General features: G+C 45.0%; 2 protein-coding genes across 12 annotated transcripts; both read right to left on the bottom strand.

Annotated features, from left to right (window-relative positions):
- Positions 1-704: 704 nt before the first annotated feature.
- LOC102689174 (E3 ubiquitin-protein ligase TRIM39-like) lies at positions 705-5,287 on the bottom strand. Its single transcript, XM_069188467.1, has 4 exons — positions 5,023-5,287; positions 3,521-3,547; positions 3,364-3,390; positions 705-2,200 (listed from the first exon to the last, which is right to left on the bottom strand). Exons 1-4 carry the CDS (start codon positions 5,039-5,041, stop codon positions 1,677-1,679), a joined length of 597 nt encoding a protein of 198 aa, XP_069044568.1. The 5' UTR covers positions 5,042-5,287; the 3' UTR covers positions 705-1,676.
- Positions 5,288-6,386: 1,099 nt separating this feature from the next.
- Positions 6,387-23,467, bottom strand: LOC102690187 (butyrophilin subfamily 2 member A2-like). 11 transcript variants are annotated; one of them, XR_011189345.1, is made up of 12 exons: positions 20,080-23,467; positions 19,336-19,683; positions 18,508-18,789; positions 17,626-17,733; positions 16,885-16,911; positions 16,547-16,573; positions 15,260-15,289; positions 14,067-14,245; positions 9,561-9,884; positions 8,727-8,831; positions 7,354-7,701; positions 6,387-6,473 (listed from the first exon to the last, which is right to left on the bottom strand). XR_011189345.1 is itself a non-coding variant. In XM_069188444.1 (9 exons), the coding sequence occupies exons 1-9, from the start codon at positions 20,153-20,155 to the stop codon at positions 9,684-9,686; spliced, it is 1,278 nt and encodes a 425-aa protein (XP_069044545.1). In that variant the 5' UTR covers positions 20,156-23,467; the 3' UTR covers positions 9,436-9,683. The 11 variants fall into 11 exon arrangements, 6 of the variants coding, with proteins under 6 accessions (XP_069044545.1, XP_069044548.1, XP_069044547.1 ...); XR_011189346.1 differs by having other exon boundaries at positions 8,727-8,798; XR_011189347.1 differs by lacking the exons at positions 6,387-6,473; positions 7,354-7,701; positions 8,727-8,831 and adding an exon at positions 13,235-13,344 and having other exon boundaries at positions 9,816-9,884; positions 20,080-23,464.
- Between the last annotated feature and the right edge of the window lie 698 nt (positions 23,468-24,165).

Genomic DNA, 24,165 nt, shown 5'->3' with positions numbered 1-24,165 from the left:
TGTAAAAGCTCCACTGACACTTGGCTCGTTACTGAACCACAGTGGGCTCTGCCCAGGCCTCTGAGCCAGCAACTTGAGACCATTGAGAGGTTTTATCAATGGGAAAGAGAGTGTTTCAGCCAGCAGCCTAATCAACCTGCAACTCCCAACTGGCAGCCCACTGAAGCTCAGCAGGTGTGAGCCTGGTCAGTACCTGGATAAAGAGACCTCCTGGGAAGAACTAAGGTTTCTGCTGGAAGAGTAGTTAGTGGGGCCAGCAGGGGACAATCACCCTGTGGTCTATGTGGGTCCTTATAACCCAGTATACTGACGGGGACACTATACTGTAAAAAACACACCATCCTTTTTGAGACATAAAACCAGTCCTGACTATGATCATTAAAAATCCCAGGGTTTTTCTCAAAAAGTGTACTAGTGTAACCCTGGTGTCCTGGCCAAATTTCCCCCTGGTCTTTACCCATCATGGCCTAATAACCCCCATCTCTGAACTGGCTTCATCACTCTGCTCTCCTCCCCACTGAGCTGGTGTAGTGGAGTGTCCAGAAAAGCGATATATAAGTGTAAGCAATAATTATTATTGAAGTCAAAGCCAAGTGCCCACAATTCGAGTGCCTTGCATCAGTGTCCTATCAAAGGATCGCCGGTGGTCACTGTTTTTCACTTGCAAATCAAAGGTAACAAAGACATTTGGCCACACACACACACACAGCATAGCCTTTTATTTACACGCAACACAGAAAACCTGAACATCCCATCAGCCTGTATCTCTGACAGTTTAACCTATGCCTCACTGGCTGGGAATGTTTCTGTCAAAGACTAAAGCATGAATTACATTACATATGCATACATTAACAACCAGGGCAAAATAGACACTAATAAAGAAAAGACCCTTCTAGGTGATATGACTGTATCTTAACTCTGTTTCATAGTAGGAAGTAGGATTGCTTATCTTGCATACAGGTGAATGAATATTACTATAATATACACATGGCTCAATGTAGTGTTTCCATGTGTGTCTGTTGTTCAAGAGAGCTGCTGCTGACATACACTGCCTAATCTTTGAGAAAGGGTTTCTTTCACTGTCCAACTTCTCCTGGACAGAATTTCATTCCCAGCCCGATTTGGGGAAAAAAAGGAGCGCTCCCCTGCCTCAGTTTCACGTTCCTCTCTTTGTTCTGTGGAGACGATCATGACCGCACTAGGAAAGGCTCACCTGCTGTTAAATATTTATTAATTAACATGGTCATGATCGACAGTGAATGTAAGTAACCAGAGTAAATCACTCCTTTTGCTCAGCTGTCTTCCTTGTGTTTGGTTGCCTCTTAGCCCAAGAACGGATTGCTAAATACAGATGAGCAATACCCAATCCCAAAGATCATCACGATGAGAAGTGTACACATTGCTAACCCAGATGAAAATAAGCTGCCCCCCCCCCCATCCCAGTACCAACACTGGGACAGTGGGCTGGTGCAGACTTTCTTGAAATATCATGATTTTAGGCAGTGCAATACTCTGAATAAATTCATCGGTACTCAATGTTGCATAAAATCATGCTTTTCCCCTATGCAGAATAAAAATAATCTAATAAAAAAATTAATTAAAAAAATAATATGTTGTAAGTACAAAGTTCTGATGGGTTTTATAGACAGAATTCAACTTTCAGGGACAAGAGGAGCTCAGTGATCCCTGGGAGGCTTGATCACCAGGTCGTTATTAGCGTCAATCGTGCGAAATAATGGAAAGAGCCTCTCCCCTTCGTTGAAGGCCATGTCGCTGAAGGTGTAGATGTGCTCTCTGCTCTCCACTTTGTAAAAGGAGACCCGCCTCTCCTCGATGTCCAGAAACACCCCCAGCGTCCTGGGCAGCAGGGTGCGAGAGAGGGGGGTCAAGGGGGCGGTGAGAGCCGAGAGATTGTGACGGTTGTACGGTAGCGTCCAGTAGCCCTGCCCAGGAGTGAAGGCAAACGCTCCTTTCCTCGGCGCAGACTCCGCGGCGATGCCTATCGTCCAGTGCTTGTTCACCTTCACCTCCCAGTAGTGCTGGCCCGCGCTGAAGCCCTCCTTGCTCACAACGCAGGACCACTTTTGAAATCTCCACTGGCTGTCGGGAAGGTCTCTCCATCTCCGCCCTCGCACCCTCTTCCCGTTCCCCGATAGCAACAGCTCGTGTTGGACGGTATCGGGATCCAGAGTCACGTCCGCTGGAGGAGAAAAGAAGATGAGATTGGGCTGGACCCACCAAGCAGCCTGGTAAGTGCCAAAATACAGGAAAGTGTTTTAACAGGCTGTTGGGGTCACCCTCAGCCCCCAGAACTTCAATGCCCCTTGGCCAGATTCCACGACTGTCTGGGACCCTGTTATCATCCTAACACATTCCTCTCCCATCAGGATAGCATGCCTCCCCCTAGGATGAGTGTGATCACACAGAGTGGCTTCGTATCTTATTGGCGTTTACCTTGACCTCTAAGGGGTTGAGTGGACTTTAGACATGCCAGGAAAATGTATCTGACACCATAACTGAGCATCCAGAACCCTTCACCGTGGGCGATAAGCACTCTTTCAGCATGCACCCCATGCTATCATCCGCTTGTAGAGAACAGGGTGAAGGATGCCTCATCTGACCCACTGGCGTTTTTCCACAGCTCAGAAGACTAAGAATACCACAGCCTCTGTTTCTTTGCACCACTTTACTCACAAAGGTGCATTTTCAGATGGAATAAGAGGTTTACGCACTGCTACCTAACCATACAATCCCTCTCCATCAATCTTTTGACAGACTGTACCTGACGAAACTCCCTGCTCGCGCCTTAAATTGACATTGGCAGTTAACCGAGCCCAAGTCGGTCGTCCGTCTTGCCTCGGATCTTGAGCCGCTTGCATGGATAGTGCAGTCGGAGAATGGTTTTGTTCACAGTTGCCCCTAATGGACGATGTCTTTCCCTCAGACTCCCACGCCACCCTCACCTTGAGCCACGGTTCCTCATGGAACATCAGCAAGTTGGGGGAGCTTTCGTCCCGGAAGCTCCTGCCAAGTGCGCCTCGACAATCACCCCATGCTCAGAGTCACCCAGTGTCTTCTAGACATGGTAGCCAAACTAATGGACAACTGGGCCTGCCAGGCATTTTTATACATGACCCTGAGCATGATGGGCTGTTAATTGCTTATTTAACTCCAGAACCACACCTCTGCTTTCAATCTGCTTCGTATCCCTCAATTCGTGAAGCGTCCCCTTTCTTTTGGCAGCGACCTGTCAATACAAGCTTCATAGTGCTTCTAACCAGCACTCCCAGAATTCAGCGGTTTAAACACCCCACCTTTCCATGGAATGACAGCAGAATATACATTTTGTGCACCTTCGTTTACCTGCAGTGCTGCTCAGCCACGCCCATTCTGGAATACAGGAACAGACAGGATTAATGAGCACTGCGGGTACCTTGTGTGTTGTGTAGTGTGATGTACTGTAGGTACACAGTGAATAAGAAGAGATCCAACAACAACAGTCTGTGTGTTGTTCTCATACCTGCATTACGGCAACACCTCACCATATCTGGAAAGAGGAGAGAGGGGTGGAAGTGAAAAATTGTGGAATATTTTTAGTGATCGTTTGCTTTCCATCACACAGAAAAAAACATTATTTTCTTCTAATAAAATATACACATGGGCACAAATCCAGTAGTTAGCAATAAAGAGAATGAACACATACTGTAGCTGCCACTGGTGCAGAACTGAAATTTGTGTGACATGCAGCTAATAAACAGCCTCACTACTGGTTATTTTGTGATCCAATGCAGTGTACAAACTACAGACTAACTGCACTACTACGTGTAGCTTACAAAATCCTAAACTAAATACTACTTAGAAAACCGACACCATCCATGGAAGAAGCCATAGGTTTTCAACAAGCAGGTTTCAGAAAGAATAAATCAACAGTGGACCAGATGCATACTCTAAGAGAGATATTGGCAAAAAGGAGTTTAATCGAGAAATATATTGCCCCTTTGTGGATTTTAAGAAAGCTTACGATGGCATAGACGGGAAAGCGGTTTTGAGAGAAATGGAAAAAAACAGGAGTCCCAGAGAAACTGATAAGACTTACAAAAAAGGGTGTTGAATGCTCAAGATGCAGAGTAAGACTGGGCAACTAGCAGAAATGGTTGAGGTCAAGACTGGCGTCAAAAAAGGTCACTGCCTGTCCCCATTGCTCTTCAATTTAATGTTCGAAAGAGCCGTAAAAAAAGTCATCGCAATGGAAACGGGAATTAAGTTGGGCAGAAAGTCAAAGTCAAAACCGCTGTAACGAACAACCAAAACAAGGATATACTGAACAAGACAGTAACCCAGCCCGTAGGACTGTATGGTGCAGAGCTGTGGACTCTCACTCAGAAGATGGAGAGTAAACACATGGGTTTTGAAAACTGTTTCAAGATAGATTTTTGGACCCGTGAAAGAAAATAGAGAAGGAAAAGCAGAATTAAGAGAGCTTTATAACGACCCGGATATTGTTGCTACGGTCAAAAGACGACTACAGTGGTATGGCCATGTAATGAGAAGAGATCAAGACCCAACAAAAGAGGTAGTGTAGTGGAGCTCGTTCGGGCACAGCGACGTCATCGCCCTCCCCACGTGTAACAGGGACCTCAGCCGCCTGGGCTGGGGGAGGTCTCCTTTAGTTCAAGCGGCTGGTTCCCTGTGGCGTTACGCCGGAGACCGCAGGTTCATGCCCCGGGTGTTGCGGGACGAACTGGCGGAAGGGCACGAGCCCCGCGCAGAACCGCGACAGTCACAGTAGCAGAAGAGAATATGGTGGGGAAGAGGCCACGAGGAAGACCTAGAACAAGATGGCTGGACTCAGGAAAAGAAGACGGCGGCAAGGGGGTAATTGCTGTAGATGCCTGGAGAGACAGGACGCACTGGAGGAGGCTGGTTGGCGAGGCAACGGACCGGCTTCGGTTCGAGACTCCACGAAGTACACAAGTACCACTAGTTATTTTATTTAACGAATTCTGGGGATTCAATGCTCACCAAGTTCTCTGTGCAGCATGGGAAACTCTGTAAAAAAGAAAAACAAAATCAGAGAAACAATCTTTAAGCCCACTCACAGTAAAGGAAGTGGTGCGATTACAGTAATAAATGCACTGAATTAAATCCCACCGCTGTATTTTGTGTACTGTGTTGGGTTTAAGGTAATGACTCCAACAACAGCAGCTCTTAGGTAAGTACCGAAATGGAAATCCATTAAGCTAATGTACTGCGTCTGATCTTCAAAAACAATTCTTTGCTTTTCCCTGCAGACATTTGGCATGAAAATCAAAGTAGTGCTCTATTTTGCAACTCAGTACAGTAGAAATTTCATGTATAAAAATGTATATAAAATGTCATTTTTCATGTAAAGGCACCTCTCACCCTTCTGCTTTTTGTCTCCAAACTGAGGTGTGACGGATTGTTACTCGCCTTGACTCATTCTATCCATGTCCTTTCATAGGGAGTCAAAGACAGCAGAACATTAACATTATCCTTCAGCCTGGTGCCCCAGTCTCTAAATCTCACAATTCATTTGCAGATTTCTGTCCTCTACACTTCCCACTGCTTTCTAACTCTTTTGAACCCCTCTCCTCACTTCGACCTACCCCTACCTCCATATTCCCCCCTCTCCTTCATCATATCAAAGACAGAGATACTGCGGTGTCCATAATCGCCACATACCGTGCAGTCTCCTCCAATTGTGAATCAAGAAAGAAGCTGGCATGACCCAGAGAACTGCAGTCGAGATTAGAGCCACCAGCCATATCAAAGAGTCTGGGAAGACATTCCCTGCAAACGGACACAGCCGTATGAGTCTAAAAGGAAGTATGGAGATTTAGCATTCCTCCATAAGGAAGAATCGGTTGGGTGCAGAGCTAGGTAGAAACTTATCTGTGCAGCACTGCATGCATCGGACCTCCATGGAAGAGATCTCAGTGTTTTCTCCCCAATAAAAACTAGACTCCATCAAACTATCAGACTTTGGTTTAGCAAGAAATAATGCAATATGATAGAGAGGAGAGTGTCTTATTCAAGTACGGGAACTTGAGTCTGCGGAATTAGCTTAATTGGCTTATCACCACCGCCTGATAAGACCACTGCTGTGAATCTGCTTGTCATTATGCTCCAATCATAATAGTCAAATGCAAATTAATACATTTAGGACTCACCGCTTATGTGGAGGAGAGACCCCCTGTCTGGATAAGGCACTGCACTTCTCACCAGGCAGGAGAAGATGTTGGACTCCTGTTTGACCGGGAGGTAGCTGCTGACACTGAGGAGCCCCCGACTGTCCCTCTCCACTGTGGTGCTGGACAGTGACGTCACATCCTGTCCATCCCTGTCTGTCCAGGTCACCGCAGGTGCGGGGAACCACCCCTCTGACCTGAACACCAGCTGGGTCTGACCCCCTCCAGTGGAGTGGAGAGACACTGAGGGCTGGGTCCCCAGAGCTGGCAGCAGTCAGAATACAGGTATTTAGACTTCACAGACCGTTTTCTAACATACTGTGCATTACAGATTTCTGAGCAGTGATAGGGTAGCCTGCCTGTTCTTCTTACTAATTTTGAGGGGCAAATATTTCCTTACTCCAATAACGTTTTCTCTTTCATGCATGTTCTATACGATACACATGAGGAAAGATATGATACTTATCCCTCCATTCTTTCAACAGTGGGTTCAGAGGTAGAGGTTTGCTTTGTAGGCTCTTAAGGCCTGAGATACAGAAGGTGAATAAAAAATGACCACCTTTGAACACCACTTTCAGAGTTTGAAGATGACCATGTTAACATAAACAGTTTGGCTGCTGGCCTCCCCTTCTATAGACACACAATGCGTTTGACACTGCTGGGGGTCATCCCAAGGGTGAAAGTGCCATTTCTGTGTCAAAGAATTAGGTTGAGAGATGGGTAACCCATAATTAGTCTTGTTTATTTATGACTTGTCCATTGTCTTGTAAAATATTATGTACATATCCCTTTCAAGGGCCACTGCATCATGGGAACTAAGTGGGTTTCACCATATGTGAAACTGGTAATAATCAGTAAGAGGGACTCAGATCTAGTTTGGCTGACTAAGAGATCCTTGGTCTGTTTCCAGTTTTTATGTGATTTTGGGAGGCTGGTAAGTAATGTTTTTTTTTGCTTTATGCACTTTAAAATCAAGAATATCAAGAACTGTTGAGGAAAATCAATGACAATGACTTTCCTCCAAGATGGTATGGTTACTATTTTCATGCCAGCATGTTAACATCAGTACTATTATTGAACAGCTTCTTTGTCACAATGCAGTAACAACTCACACTATAGAAAACCAGGCAGTGAACAGACTTACCCCTCACAGCCACGTCAATCACAGCTTCCTCGTACCAGATTGTTGATCTAACCATGCACGTGTACTGGCCATCATCGGTTCCTTGCACGTCCTTCAGTCTTAGAGAGGCATTGCCTCTTGTGAATTCCACTTGGAAGAGATCAGTCCTTCCCTTGTAGGACGGGAGTTGGGAATCTAATTTAGGCACGTGGTTCAGGTACAGAAACACGGGTTTCGTGAAGTCCTCTCTAAACCACCTGATCTCCAGATCCAGCACACTGATGCTGGGCGAGAGGTAACAGGGCAGGACAGTGTGTTCACCAACAGTAGCAACAACAGGACCCGCCGGGCCCAGAACTCGGAATGTCTCTGGGAAGAGAAATAAAATACATGATACATCCATCACTCCATTTTCAAAACACTTCAATAAACACAAGGTTACAGGGGAGCCAGAGCCTATCCCAACATGCAATGGGCACAAGGCAGGGTGCACTCTTGATGTGGAAACCAGTCCATAACAGGGCACACACACAGAGATAGAGACACAGACACACCAGGGCCAATTCTCTCACAAGACAATGAACCGACTACCATCATAGGTATTTAATCTAATAGTGTAGCACCCAGAGCAAACCCACAATAACATGGGGACAACATACACAATCCTCACACACAACATCCCAGGAACTAAACTCAGGGCCCCTTACATGACTTCTTGCACATAAACAGGAAATAAATCAGAAGTGCTCTCTTCCTTCTCCCAGTAACAAATCTCTGCTCCCATTTCAAGACTCAGTGACATGGGTCTAAGATGTCTTTTGGGCCTGTTAATTCATTCAAGATCCAGCTCATGGGTCTATAGATCAGCATCAATCCTTCTAAATGCCATGCTGGCTGGGGAATTTGAAGTCCTTCTCCATCAATCTTTTAGACTCTAGAATGTCTTTGCAATGTACGGTCAATTGTGAATCACCATGGGAAACACAGATGGGCTCCTGTAACACTTCCACCTGCAAAGTGTTTGAAACTTTGACCCCCTGCAGGATCCTCTGGATCTGACATTGAGGTTCACACTGATCAGAACAGCTGTATAGGTATGTCCCTGACAGCTGGTGGCATACGTTTGCATGTGTCCAGTGACTCTCAGAGATCACCAATCCAAACTCTGCCCATGTGTGTGAGTCCCAGTCAGTCACAGGAGACAAGAGAAATGATCTAATCAGCCATGTTGTATCTCTTATTATTTTATAATGTTTGGATTATATAATAGTGCTGTCTGATTCTGGTGCTCATAGTAGAGTTTCGGATACAAGACTGTGAGCTGCTGGCTGATGATCTCATCGTGTTGTGTTGCTGTATTTACTGTTGGTAATGTTTTCATTTTCTCGCTGTACCTGATTTTAAGACAGAGACCTGGAGGACACACAGCAGAAGCATTAGGATTCATCCTGACTCCAACTTCATCTCTGGAACAGACAGGCAAGGTCCCAGTGAGAATCCTGGAGGGAAGAGCATCTCTCATGCACTGCTCTACAGCTCAGCCAACACAGATGATACAATAATTCAGTCTCGGGCAGTCCTCTTACAGTTCACTAAGAATCAATTAACCTGATCTCTCTTACCACTGAGCATCTTCAGTCCCGTTGAGCCTCAGGTGTTTCAGGCTTCTTAAGCTTTGCTCTGACAATGTTCTGGGCTCTGGTAGAGTTTTGCTCTATGAGTCTACTTGGAGCTCTCCTGTATTCTTAGTTCTCCCTTTCCTTAGTTTCTTAAGCGCTTTGAGAAGCCACCTTTAAAAAGGCACTATATAAAATAACATTTCTTATTATTTCCCTACTGAACCAGTCTACACACCCACCTTCAGCCTGAAACTAAAAATGGCACTGAGCTTGAACACACTTCAGTCAAATAAAGGGAATTAATCCTGCATCCTCTGTTCTATTACTACAGACATTTACCAGCATGGTGTTAGTAAAGGAGATCAGATATACTGTTTATCTCATAGAGATAGGATACTTACCTTCGAGCACAAATGAGTAGGTAAGCCAATAAAGCTAACAACTGTTCATTTTAGGTTTAAGAAACTTCTATTGAGAGACCCCAACTCTCCTTCAGTTCCTTTCTTTAATACTCCTATCACCAAAGTAACTTTTAAAGTTCTGTCATCACAGAGTCAATTAGTTCAGAGCTCCATTCTTAGTTTTATCCATATCGACGACAGTGCTGACCTGCTCCTGCTGTCCTGGATCTCCAGTGAATCCAGATCTCTCCCGTCTCTCAATGCGCAACCCCTCCTGCAGTCAGTAAGGGCCACTGGCCATGAGGTTCCGTAGAGGGGAGGAGAAGACGTATCAGGGGGAGACACAGCCCGGAGACTGATATCTCAGCCCTGTAGCTTTCTTCTTGCCAGCCCCTGGCTGAACCAGTCTACCCACCTCCAGATCGAAACTGAAAGTGGCGCTGCCCTTGAACTCACTCCAGCAGAATGAATAAACAAAGACTCCTGCACGCTCAGTCCAGCCAGTTCCAGGCCTGGCGTTTGTGAGGGTGATCTGTAAATAATCAGTAGAAAACAAGGGCTAACAGGCACGCAAGACCACTAACTTTCTTTTGATTTGTCACGGCTTGGCGTGCCAGTACTGTTGCCCCTTCCCAAATGCCTCAGAATGAATCTATCAATCCATTTTCCATCTCTTCATAATGTCAGGGGAAAGTGCTAGCACCTATTCAAGCAAACAAGGAGCAGAGGGCAGGGACAGGATGCCCTGCACGACTATGCACAGACATTCCCACCCTGGTCAGTTTATCCAGATGTCAATTAACCTTCCAGCATGTCTTTGATTGTGGGAGAAAACCAGAGCACCCAGGGGAAACCCCTGCAAAGCTGGGGAGGAATATCCCAAACCCATCCCGATTGCCCCTCAATCGAACCCTGTCCTGTACAGCAGTCATACGAGCCACTGCACTGCCATAGGATATCTTGCTCTTCAATTAATACCACTAAAAAAACTTTATGCAATTTTATGTCTTCATTGCTGCCTTCTTCCTAAAAGAAAAAAGGGATTCTTTCATGGAAATGTGGAGCTAGGGTCCGTCATTAATTTCATTGTGTGAACAGTTACGTGGTGGCAAGTCATTTTAAAGGATGTAATTGAGTTGCTACAACTTGATGTCTCTTACTTTTGGAGTAAGTAAAGGTTAATCACACTCCGAAAGGTAGAAAGAGAATTTTTTGCCACAAGTCTTCTAAAGGCGTGATGTAAGAACAAGGAGGTGAGAATACTAACAGCGCAGTGTTAGCACAGCCCTGGACCCTGGGCTCAGGAGCTCAACAGTGAGAACAGTGGGCGTGAGGAGGAGGAGGCTGAGACAGGAGACTGTTTCCACAACAGGGGGTTTATTGCCCTTTAGTTTACAGAGAGTGAGAGGCAGCACAGCTGATGAGCTCCTAATGTCTTCGAGATTTTGTTTTCTGGAACTGAACAAATAGTTTATTCAAATCCAATTTATTTTTATATAGAACCTTTCACAACAAGGTTGCCCCAAGGCGCTTAACAATGCAGTTGACGATACATTTTGTCAATACAGAACATAAGACAACGGAGGAGAGGAACCGAAAACCCCTTAGGAAGGAGAGACCCCTCTAGGGGTCCAAGGTCAACTGGTTGGCCAACCCCTTTGGGCATGCTAACATTAAATACATTTTAAAAAGGACATGATGAGGGTATTAATCAATTCATCATGTCTTCTGTGTGTTAGTACTCCATGGAGATCTCTGTAGACCAGGAAATTCCTCCTAAACGATAGCTAAGTTTAGCAAATAATTGTCATTGGGGGAAAAAAGTAATCAACAACGCAAACATCTGAAAAACTGAAGACCAACTATGACACAGCTACACCTGAGGATAAAGGACCCGAGGAAAAACTTCAGAAAAAAATCTTCAAGATATATCTACAGTGGGAGTGTCACTGTATTGAACATGAACAAGTGGAGGAGACACTATCAGATACTGTATATCCACAGTGGGCGTGTCACTGTATTGAACACTATCAGATATATCCACAGTGGGAGTGTCACTGTATTGAACACTATCAGATATATCCACTGTGGAAGTGTCACTGTATTGAACATGACCAAGTGGAGCAGACACTATCAGATATATCCAGAGTGGGAGTGTCACTGTACTGAACACTATCAGATACTGGATATCCACAGTGGGAGTGTCACTGTATTGAACAGTATCAGATATATCCACAGTGGGGGTGTTATTGTATTGAACATGACCAAGTGGAGGAGACACTATCGGATATATCCACAGTGGGAGTGTCACTGTACTGAACACTATCAGATACTGTATATCCACAGTGGGAGTGTCACTGTACTGAACACTATCAGATATATCCACAGTGGGTGTGTAACTGTATTGAACATGACCAAGTGGAGGAGACACTATCAGATATACTGTATCCACAGTGGAAGTGTCACTGTATTGAACATGATCAAGTGGAGGAGACACTATCAGATACTGTATATCCACAGTGGGAGTGTCACTGTACTGTACACTATCAGATCTATCCACAGTGGGTGTGGCACTGTATTGAACATGACCAAGTGGAGGAGATACTATCAGATATACTGTATCCACAGTGGAAGTGTCACTGTATCAGACATACACAGATTGAATTGAATTGGCATTATCTCAGACAAGCCCCTCTTGTGGCACGGTGTTGCTTTCTGCTTCAGTCCAACTGGTTATAAGAGACACCAAAATGATGGAACAAGGTTTCTGAAAATTACAAATCTCACTCCCCATTTTAACAGCTCAGCTGAAAGCAAATTGTAAAACACACACCATAGAAATTTAAAATAAATCAGCACATGATTAAGAACTTGGCTGGAACAGAACCAAGAAGATGGTTTTCTTCCATGACTGGATGGAGATCCACTGACACGTAGATGAGGGAGTGAAAACTCCAGTGTGTATTAGGAACACCTCATGTACAAGTGTTTTGTTCGAGTAGGTGTGGAACGCAGGGAGGACAGGAAGAAGAAACTCCTTCTTCTGCACATGAGGAGCACTGTAAGAAACCATGGATCTCAGGTCAAAACCTGAACAGCAGAGCCAACACTAAATGACTTAGAACACCTAAATAACAAATGACACAGCAATCAGTAGGTAAAGGGGATCATACAGTCATTGAAAGTCTGAAAGAAAAGTATCTGTCCATCAACTGATATTATACAGTTATTACAAAAATCGAGAATACCAGAAACAGTGAGCAGGTTAAACAATTAAACTAACCATAACCCCAAACTTTTAGAGATTATGGCAAGAATATTCCTAAACAATTCGTATAATTTGAGGCACTTGCTTTCTTTAATCTTTGGCACAGCTTTTGTGAAAATGGTTTAAACAAATCAGACATACTGGGTGAAAAAAATGTATTAACTCAAAACACAGAACAAATATACATTGAAAATATGCTATTTACAAACAAGGCCTTCGTCCTGATCAACCATAACATCCAAAGATTTCTACGAAGCGTTTGAATCCTTTGGAACATCCAACACATCCAAAAATAGAGATAATCCTGATTTCTATACTGATCAGAATACAACCAAGAGTTAAATCTCCTAATACATAATCTAGATGCTACAAAATGAATGAGAACATATCTCCGTGTTCTAAAAACGCATCTACCAACCAGGAGAGCCTGTTTTTAACCTAGGGATTCACTATACAGGAAATCAGAGTTTCCTAAACACAACAGAATGGCAAGAGCTCTTAAAAAGGTTTAGATGCGCAACTCAAATCTGGTCTTAAAGGATGGTCAGAACAAGGACCTGACTGCCTGTTTTTATCCTGTGCTGTTCAGCTGTTGATAACTTTTAATCATTTACCCAGAACTCAAGTAACCAAGGTAAACCAGACGATTCCTTGGATCAGTGTCTCAGTCCCTCTTCCACTCAGCAAACAGCTCAGTTCCTTTCTTCATTTGAGCTCCTAAAAACTACAAATGTTGACAAGCTAAGTGTTTGACTGTTGTACCTAGATCCTTGAGACATCAATAACTGTAACAATGTATTCCATATAAATGATATACTGCAATTGTTAAAATGTTGCATCCTACCACACCTTTCAGATTGTTGTGCAATTGTGGAGGAACCATTTGAGTCAAAATTGTAGAATGGTACAATAGTCTGGGGGCTCAGACTTCGTTGTAATCTAGAATTTGCACAATACTGTACTCTGGATACATCTGTTACCGATGAGCTACTATTACAATTATTGGGACTTCTATTGCCAAATAAGAAATTATCTTAATACCCATCATAACTGAAATACAATAGCATGAGTCATTCATGAGCAGAGGGATTAACTCTACTTTCTGCAATCTGCAGGAGAAAGTATAGTAAGGAAATTAGCATTATCCAGGGTCCGGAAAAATGGGAAGAGCTTCTCCCCTTCCCTGATCTCCAGGTCAGAGAAGGTGTAGATGTGTGCCCGGGTCTCCACTCTGTAGAAGGAGACCTGCTTTTCCTCCACATCCAGGCACACCCCCAGCCTTCTAGGCAGCAGATGTGGGGGAAGATGGATCTCAGGGTAGGTGCGAACAACAAGATGAGAAGGGTCACATTGCAGAATCCAGTAACCTTCCCTGGGGGTTAAGGAGAAAGCTCCTTTACTCAGGGCAGACTCTCTGGTGATTCCTATAGTGCAGTGACTGTTCACCTTCACCTCCCAGTAGTGTCGCCCCGAGGAGAAGCCCTCCTTGCTCACGACAGCGAACCAGCGGTTGAACCTCTTGGGATTGTCAGAGACAACTCTCCAGTTCCCCCTCCGCAGTACCTTTCCACTGCCTGATATAATGAGCTCACAGTGTGCTGTGTCAGGGTCCAGAGCCACATCCGCTATGAAGGAAGAGTCAACAGCCTTAGGAAAACAGCTTCAACAGCTGTGGAATACAAACACTTAATACGACATCACAATCTAGGAAGGCATATCAAAATTACCTTTTATTATCATTTTCCCCAAAACAAGCAAAAAAGCTTTTTGGGATTTTAAAGTGGTTTCATTGTTTTAAACATTCAGTGAGCACATCAAATGCTCTTTCAGGGAACCAGATGTGCACAGATAATGAACACACTCTTAAACAGAGTTTATGTACTGATCACACAGGCACGTATCAGAGGATGACATTAAGAATGTGCAGTTGAAATCAGTGAAGCATGTTACAGTGGTTGGTTGTCCAGAGTGCTGTGCAGAGGTTTATGGACTGTAACTCAGATTGCACTGTTGAAATGGAACCGCAGTACAATTCTGCGCAGTCACAGTGGGCAGGAGCAGTCTGGAGGATCTAGCAATGGTTTTGAGAGATGAACTGGTTGACCAAGCTAAAAACAGCCACAACAATAACGACCGAGAAGACTCAGGGTAGTAAAGCCAAGACAATGGTGAGAAGAAATTCTCTAACAAGGACAGTAAGGAGGCAGGACGGGCTGGTAGTGGGCATGTAAGCCCTGCTGTCAGGCTGGTTCCCCACAAGGAGAGGCTGAGGGGAAAGGCAGTAGTGATGGGACAATAGGTTTGGGGGCATGAGAGGTCAGGAATCTGTTTTGTTGAAATCAGTTGAGGAACAAATAAGGTTTATTCCCTGCTGGAAAGAGAACAGACAGCGTTTCAGGTGTGGAGCTTTATGCAAGTGTATGAAGCCTGAAGAAGGCTCCAGAGCTGAAACGTTGGCATGTTCTCTTTCCAGCGTGGAATAAACCTTTACCTGTTCCTCTGCAGCCTATGTTTGCCGATGCAGCTGCCGCCTTGAACTTCAACAGATCTTCAACCTTAACTTCTCTCTAGTACCCTACAGTGACTGTGTGAAAACAGACTTTAGTGCTGCAATAACAGATTATAGCGTCTCTGCTTACCGGGTTCCGCACTGCACACCCACTCCCACTCTAGAACACAGAAACAAAGACACTGTTAGCGCACAGTTTCAGGAGTTTAAGAAAAGGAAGAGCTCACTGCTGTTATTGGACCAAGGCAAAGTTTTATCTGTCATCTGTATGTCAGTGAAGCTGTGGCTTGTAGCAGCACGAAAGGATCTCAGTACAACAGGGGAAAGGACCTGTACACGAGAGCGAGGAAATGTTTTTGCAGTTCCTGTTACAGAAAAGTAAAGCTCATATTGTTAGTGATGCAAACCATGAACTTAATTCAAAATTTAATAAGCTACATCACATAAATATTACAAATATAAAACATGAATTCTCCATTTACATATTTATTTATATTATGAGCTTGTGAAATAATTCCAATAAAAACTTCAGCAGTTCAGTCCAACCCCAATTCATTCTTCTCTTGGTGGAGAAGAGGTGTGCTTTGATTCACGAAACCTGCCAGCCCACCTGTTAGGAAGGGGCTTTTGAAATCCCCCGTCTATTGAGGAATAATTCAGGGGGCAGCTTCAAGTTTGATGACTGGGCAGAGGAAGGGATTGAATCTGCAAGAAGTGTGATATTTATATCAAAGTGGGTGGAGTGGGTGAGATTAGGGCATGACCTGCTCTAGAACTTCGGTTTATAACTCCAATAATTGGTAACTATGTAACATTTTCTTAATTAGAACATAGTGCGAATCCTGTATTGTGTGTGCTGAAGTATTGTCATATTAATAATAATTGCTTTTCCACTCAAAGCGCTTTACAGGTAATGGGGATCCCCACCTGGATGATGCAACGGCAGCCATAGTGCACCCCACACATCAGCTATCAGTGGAGAGGAGAGCAGAGTAATGAAGCCAACTCACAGATGGGGATTATTAGGAGGCCATGATTGGTAAGAGCCAATGTGAAATTTGGCCAGGACACCAGGGTTACACCCCTACTCTTTTCGAGAAACACCCTGGGATTTTTAATGACCACAGAGAGTCAGGACCTCGGTTTTACGTCTCATCCAAAGGACGGCACCTGTTTACAGTATAGTGTCCCCATCACTATACTGGGGCATTAGGACCCACACAGACCGCAGGGTGAGCGCCCCCTGCTGGCCCCACTAACACCTCTTCTAGCAGCAACCTTAGTTTTTCCCAGGAGGTCTCCCATCCAGGCACTGACCAGGCTCACACCTGCTTAGCTTCAGCGGGTTGCCAGTTGTGAGTTGCAGGATGATATGGCTGCTGGATATTATTAGCCAGTCCCACACAGTGAACATTACCTGATTTACAACAACGTGTCACTCTGTCTGAAAAAAAGCAGATACATTAAGTTGCACTTAACAAGACATTGTTGGAAATAAAGTAATTGAATTTATATATATATATTACTATAGTATTTTAGAATTAGACTAGAAAATACAGCATTGAACACTTTATAATTGAAAAGTTCCCCCAGAAGTGGTGCTTACAACTCATTGGTAAATCAGAAACTGTTCTGGTTACCCACAGTTGGAACTGATCAAGAGTGTCCAGTTGGTACATCTGAACAGCTAGAGAAACATCACCTGTCAATTCTCTGCTGTGTTTGTTTAATGCAATGTGGACATGAAACACTCACCGAGTTCTTTGTGAAGCTGGGGAAAATCTGCAAATGAAAAGAGTTACACTTTCATTTCTACCCACACATGAGAGTGTTTAGTCACACTAAATGGAAGACATCCAAGCCACTTTTGCCCAGCTGTACTTAATTGTTGTCACGCCCTGTACTCCTAGAGGGCGCTCTACTTCACTCCTGTTCCTAGTTCCCTGTGATTATTCATGTCTTTCTGGTGTGTCTTGTTGTGTAGCCTATTTACTTCCTGCTTCTGCTCTGCTCCTTCGCTCATCATTGATGTTCGGATGTCCTGAGACCCGCCTAGCACCAGGTCGCCCCACATCCGCTACCTGAGGGCATAGGTTTCTATACGGCATTCTTGAACAGCTGAGCCCCGGCTAACCCCCGTCTCGCCGCTACGCATAGGGTCTTTATCGCTCTTCTGCCATTCCACGGCTCGTCCTTTATCGACACCTGTGACAATTGTAGTTATTCCCTGGATCATACTATACAGGTCCTAGAAATGTCATATGCAAAAACCTTCTCTTTTCATATCATGCATCTCTTCTACCCTCCATCTCCACCCATTGAGCTGTCCTTTGGTTCACTCCTCACCCAGCACAGGGGTTCCAGCCTCCTTGAACTACAGCCAGAGGGCTGGCCAGATGTGACGGTACCTAAAACACTCAATAAAAATCCTCAAACCCACCTAAAGGTCTTATAAAACACATCTATACAGACACAAGCCGATAGTGAAAAACACACCGTGCAGTTTCCGCCACTTCTTAATCAGTAGATTGGTCAACCCAACACTGAGAATCAGAGTCAAGAGGAGAGCCACCATCCACCCAGATGGCCCTGGGGAAATGTCCTCTGCAAAACAACGGCATGGAAAAGATAGCTCAGCTCTGCTTTCATCCTTAATAGACAGCATTAGGAAGCCTGTCTACAATCTTTCCCAAGGGCTGCTCCAGGGTTGCCCCTGTTAACTAGAGCTGCCTGATTGATCGTTCATGATCATCCAACCCTGGTCCTGGAGGTCTGGCAGATTTTCTAAGTCTAAGTCTCTTCAAAGCACCAGCAGCCTGGTGGTCAGGACAAAAACAGCCAAATTGATCCACTTAAGCCAATAACAAGCCGCTTGAGATCATTCGGATCCGAGCTGGAAGGAAAACCCGCCGAGACTCACCCACCCGCCCTCCAGGACCAGGATTGGATACCCTTGGATTTTCCCCATTTGCCATTTGTAATTTCCCCCGGCCATCAGGCAAATCAAATACAACATTTCGCCTTACCTATGCACAGGTCACAGAATGCAAACTCGATAATACAAGTCGATAATAAAAGTTGTTCAGAGTGGAGATATGAAGCACAGATGCAGAAGACATAAATGCACAAGAAGAAAGAGGGAACAGTTGTAGAAATCAGATGATGCAACCTTTTCACACCTATTGGGTCAGATTGCTCTGTAACAACAGACAGGAAAGCATTATGGACGAGCCATTCAGCCTGGGTTAGCAATACTGTTCAAAAAGCATTTCCTGAACTACTGCAAGGACAGTACAGGAGAGGCCTCACTAGATCTACACAAGTGCCATGCATGTTACAGTATCACAATCTAATATTCAGAATGTGTTCAGGACTCACCGCTTATGTGGAGGAGAGACCCCCTGTCTGGATAAGGCACTGAACTTCTCACCAGGCAGGAGAAGATGTTGGACTCCTGTTTGACCGGGAGGTAGCTGCTGACACTGAGGAGCCCCCGACTGTCCCTCTCCACTGTGGTGCTGGACAGTGACGTCACATCCTGTCCATCCCTGTCTGTCCAGGTCACCGCAGGTGCAGGGAACCACCCCTCTGACCTGCACACCAGCTGGGTCTGACCCCCTCCAGTGGAGTGGAGAGACACCGAGGGCTGGGTCCCCAGAGCTGGCAGCAGTCACAATACAGGTATTTAGACTTCAGAGACAGTTTTTAAACAGACATAATAGATTTCTAAGCTTTAACAGGCTAGCCTGTCTGTTCTTTTTTCTTATTTTAAGGGGCAAACATGTTTAGTTACACCAAGGTACTTTCCCTTTCTTTCCCCTTTGTGTGTGGCTCTGTACTCATGAAGAACAAATACTCTTTGCCACGTCCCTACAGTGTAACCAACATTTTTAGAGTTTTGTTTTGGAGTCAGCAGTGAATCAAAGAGTTTACTGATGATCTTCAAGAGTTTGAAGATGGCCATGTTGGCATAAACAATATGGCATTATTTACCTTACAGGTTACCCTACTTCTTAGCACGGAAGTGTGACTTCTGAGCTGAAGAATTGGGCAGAGTTTGCTCAAAGCTGTCTGGTATCTAGATGGTAACGTCATGCCGTGGTTTCAACATATTTTTTTGCCTGGTATTGAGCGACTTATTTGACATTAAGTGACACTGCAGTAACAACACCACACTATAGAAAACAAGTCACAGAACAGACTTACCCCTCACAGCTAAGTCAATCATAGCTTCCTTGTACCAGTCTGCTGACTGAACCAGGCAGGTATACAGGCCATCATCGGTTCCTCGCACGTCCTTCAGGCTTAGAGAGGCGTTGCCTCTTGGGAATTCCTCTGGGAAGAGATCAGTCCTCCCCTTGTAGGACGGGAGCTGATAATCAAAGAGATTCTTATGTTTACGGTATAAAAATACAAGTTCTGAGAAGTCCCCTCTAAACCACCTGATCTCCAGATCCAGCACACTGATACTGGGTGAGAGGTAACAGGGCAGGACAGTGTCTTCACCAGCTGCAGCAACAACAGGACCCGCTGGGCCCAGAACCCGGAACGTCTCTGGGAAGAGAAATAGAATGAAGTCAGGGGTCGTCATCGTCTTTGGACTAGAACAATTAGTGCCACAGTGAGCGCCACAACTGAACGGATTGCTTACGATTTCATGTGATTTCACAATTAACCCAAATGTTGATTCTAAGATAGGCTAAGAACTTATCTACATGCACCCTCCTGGGACACAAAGGTTATCCTACAAAAGCCCTCAATGCATGTGATCCAAGAAATCTAATGCCCATCTCACACTGCAAGTTCTTTCTAATTTCATTCTTTTGCTTTCCTTATTCCTTTAATCAGATTTTTAGTCACATATCAAACTTTATTTTCTTTCTGAGCATATCATGGCACTTGAGCCCAAATGTATTTTTCTTCACAATAGGAAAACACTCCTCACGGTACCTGATATTGAGACAGGGATCTGGAGAAAGGAAAGCAGAATTATTAGAATCCATACTGACTCCAACTCCAACTTCATCCCAGGAACAGACAGGCAGTCTCCCAGTGAGAATCCCAGAGTGAGGAGTGTCTCTCACACAGCTCTAAAGATGAAGCAGCACTGAAGACACAGACAGTCTCCCAGTGAGAATCCCAGAGTGAGGAGTGTCTCTCACACAGCTCTTAAGATGAAGCAGCACTGACGACACAGTATCAGGGGGAGACACAGCCCGGAGACTGATATCTCAGCCCTGCAGCTGTTCCTCCTTCCAGCCCCCTGCTGAATAACACATCCACACCCAGCCCGAAACCGAAAGTGGCGCTGCGCTTGAACTCTCTTCAGCAGAATGAACAGAATGAATCCTGCACGCTCTGCTTGTAGATGAGATTGTATAAGTGAGAAACGAGGGATAGTGAGCAAGGGAGACCCATATTTTTCTTTTGATGTGGCACAGCTCCGTTACAAAACGCCTGGCGATCCATCTGTTTCCTATCTGCTTTATCCACTTCAGGGCTGCAGGGAGAGCTGGAGCGTATCCCAGAAAGCAACTAGAGTAGGGTGGGGTACACCCTGAATGGGATGCCACTCAATTACAGGACGGACGCACGCACGCACGCACGCACGCACGCCTCCTCAAGAACTCAACCCAGGGCTGCAACGCCAACCTGACTTGAAGCTGGTATCAAATAAAAATATTTTTTACAGGCCAAACAGCGTATTCATCGATACTACCTTCCTGAAATAGAAGGGCCTCTTTTAATGGAAATGTGCAGCTAGGGTTTCGTCAGCTACTTCATTGTGAAGACTGTTACTTTGACTGATGTGGAGTAAGTTCTTGGTCACAGCCATTACTTGCTCAAAAAACACAAAACTAATCAAGAAATGGTTCCAGCCAACGAGTCTCCACATTTCGTCTCGCTCCTGAAGAGGAAGGTTTTGAGGATATACACTGGATATTTCAGTAAACCACCCTGCATCCCAGATTCAGCAACGAGAGAACAGCAGTGAGGATGAGAGACTTAGTTTCCCCTCCAGGGTGTTTATTGTCTTTCATTAACAGCAGGCAGACCGACCCCTGAGAGAGAGAGAGAATGGGACACCTCCCAGAGCGAGACACAGGGAAGATGGGCAGCCTCCTTGCACAGGGCAAGGCAGGAGGGAACAGATGCAGTCAGGGCCCAGGTCGAGAGAGACGTGGGTCATTGGGGGGGAGAGGTGTTTGCAGAACATTACATAGCTCCCCCGCCCTTGGAAGACAGCTTAGTCCTACAACAACGTCGTCCTCCAGGGGCAGACCAGGCTGGGGACCAGGTGTCAGGCTACAAGGCAACATCAGGCTCTGCCATCGGCCGCAGGTGGATCAACTCCCTCACGCAAGGCCTCAGGCAAAGGCAGAGAGAGGACACTAGTGGTCTGGCAACCTGGCCTCTGTAGGGGGCCAGCAGGCCCTGGTGAAGTACCACCAACATGGGGGTGGGCAGAGCAGAGCGGTGGCACTGTGGCTAAGGATCTGTGCCTGTGGCTGGGAGGTTGCTGGTTCAAATCCCAAGGCTGGCAGAGGAATCCTACTCTGTTGGGCCCCTGGGCAAGGCCCTGCACCCCAACTGCTCCAGGGGTGCTGTATAAATGGCTGACCCTGTGCTCTGACCCCCAGCTTCTCTCCCTGTCTGTGTGTCTCATGGAGAGCGAGCTGGGGTCTGCGAAAAGACAAATTCCTAATGCAAGAAACTGTAGATGGCCAATAAAGTGATCTCATCTTATCTAAACCCTTCATAATCTGGACCTGTGGGTCCTCGTCATCATCCTCTACTCTGGCACCTGGATGGGCACAAGACCTCCAGCAAGGTGCTCTGCATCACAGCCCCTCTGCCTTGCATGCTGGTGTTCATGCTCATCAGGGATCACCCTCCCAAGAGCTATGGATATCATAAAGGTTCACCTCCACATCAAAGTCAAACAATCGATTCAAAACCAGTCCGCACTGCGGGCCCTGCAGCCACTCGGATCTCAGGATTTCAGGTTCAAATTGGCCAACTACAATTCACCCCCATGGTCAACTGTATGACCAGCTTCGTCATCTTCCATCCTGGGTTTCATGGCCAAAAAAGACCCACAAGGTGGAAGCAGCCATCAAAGGATCAGCTCTGGTATTCAGTCTGGAAGACACTGCAGGGTTACATGGTCACAAAAAGACAGAGGATATTGCCACTGAAGGAGCAGGTCTGGTCTTCCTCGTCTACCCAGAAGCCATTTGAGCCCTCACAGGGTCAACTTTCTGGGAGACAGTCTTCTTTATAGGGCAGCAGACCCTGGGCTTCAACAGCACTATGGAGAACCTGTACTGCAGGAAGCTCCATTTTATTGGAGAGGTGTCGCAGCTGTAAGGCGTGGACAGATTCAAAGAAACATCATGAAGGTAGGCCTCAAGCCAGGACTCTACTGGAACCTGTCCCGTTCTTTCTCTCCTAGTGACAGGAGCGGGGGGGGGGAATTCTATTATTTGTGAGAAAAAACACTATCCTGCCCTGAAGCACAATGACACACATAACCCATCATAACCCTTTAGTTGTGCCAAACAAATAACAGGAACTCGGGTGCCTGTGTAGTAGAAGCCTTCTGTACTGCATATGCATATGGGAGCCAAGCTCTTGCAAGGCAGACTCAAAGAAAAGCAACAGATGGTCTTTCATACAGTGAAACAAGCTATAGCCAATCGTTAGCAATACAGAAATGTCTATATATGGATATACATTACACGCGGTTTAGGCCCAGTTTGGGGAAGCAAGCGGTTTAGCACACCACCAGTATAGCTGCGTCTCAATGAACTTGCCTGGCGATACATGACAAACAGCTCAAATATACAGATAAAAGCAGAGGTTCCCTGGACAGGTTTGAGTGAAAGGTTATGATATACATACAGAATAAGCATCTTATAACTTAAATCATGTCTCTTGGCTTATTGACAAAGACAGGTTCCGCTTTTATGTTCTGGGCACAAAGCCAACTACGTAAAAGTTAGTTTAAACAAAAGAACAGCTTTTTATTTCTTCACTTAACCAAAAAGCTCATATTCCAGGTCTTCTCAGAGACCTTCTGGAGCACATTAACCCATTTAGTCTCTTACACCCAGATTCCTACTAAACTACATGTGATCAGTATTTCTTTAGAGATCTCTTTAAGGAATAGATACAGTACCTGCTTAAAAATCAATTCTCTTCCTGAAGGCAGGTGTGTCCAATTACTGTCCAGCAGGGGGAGCTACTTCCATTCTGTCCCTGAAATCTCTCAAAACTATTTTTTGATGTAGAGAACTAGCAATTAGTTGCATTTTTTTCTTCAGCACACCCTGTGGAACATGGCAAAGTGTATTACATTTGATTACAAAATTCTGTGACTACTTCAAAAAGAAACATGTACACTTATTGTGATTACTTGTTCTTAAACAGTTGATTCGAAACATCGAGTTGAGTTTTATTATCTCCTGAGGGCGACTGGTTTTCTGGCACAGTCCAAAACAAGACAAACACTTCCAACAGAGAAGATGTTACAGTAGTGTAACAGAAGATCAGAGAGAAGAAAACTACTTTACAATCTCAATAGAGACATTGCAGAGGAGTTGAAAGACTTCCTGAGCCTCACCTTTACACCCGGGGACACAGAGACATCTTTAAGACAGGAGGAGTGTGAAGGGGGCGAGACACACACTCCGTAATGCTCTTGGGCTGCTTTAAAAGCGCTTGTTCGTAGAGGATTTAAGATGATTCAAGTTGCCCCAATTATTTTGCTACTTATATTGCGTCTGTATATATTTTATTCTAATATAATAAAATAAGACAGTACGTGTTAAGATACTTTCAATAAATGACTTCTAGAATAGTGTTAAAATAGTTTTCTCTTAAAAACACGAGATGTCCTAAGCGAAAGGTCTCTTTTTTTATATACCGACTTATAATTTGCTCCCTGACTTCCAACTCATCGCTTCGCACTAGTTGATCAATGGGTGATAAACAGACCTGAGGAAATCGCAGTCATTAGCCTTATCGAGGGCC

Source organism: Lepisosteus oculatus, chromosome 4 (genome assembly GCF_040954835.1).
Source record: "Lepisosteus oculatus isolate fLepOcu1 chromosome 4, fLepOcu1.hap2, whole genome shotgun sequence".
Classification (NCBI taxonomy): Eukaryota; Metazoa; Chordata; class Actinopteri; order Semionotiformes; family Lepisosteidae; genus Lepisosteus; species Lepisosteus oculatus.
This window is presented reverse-complemented; position numbering and strand designations above follow the sequence as displayed.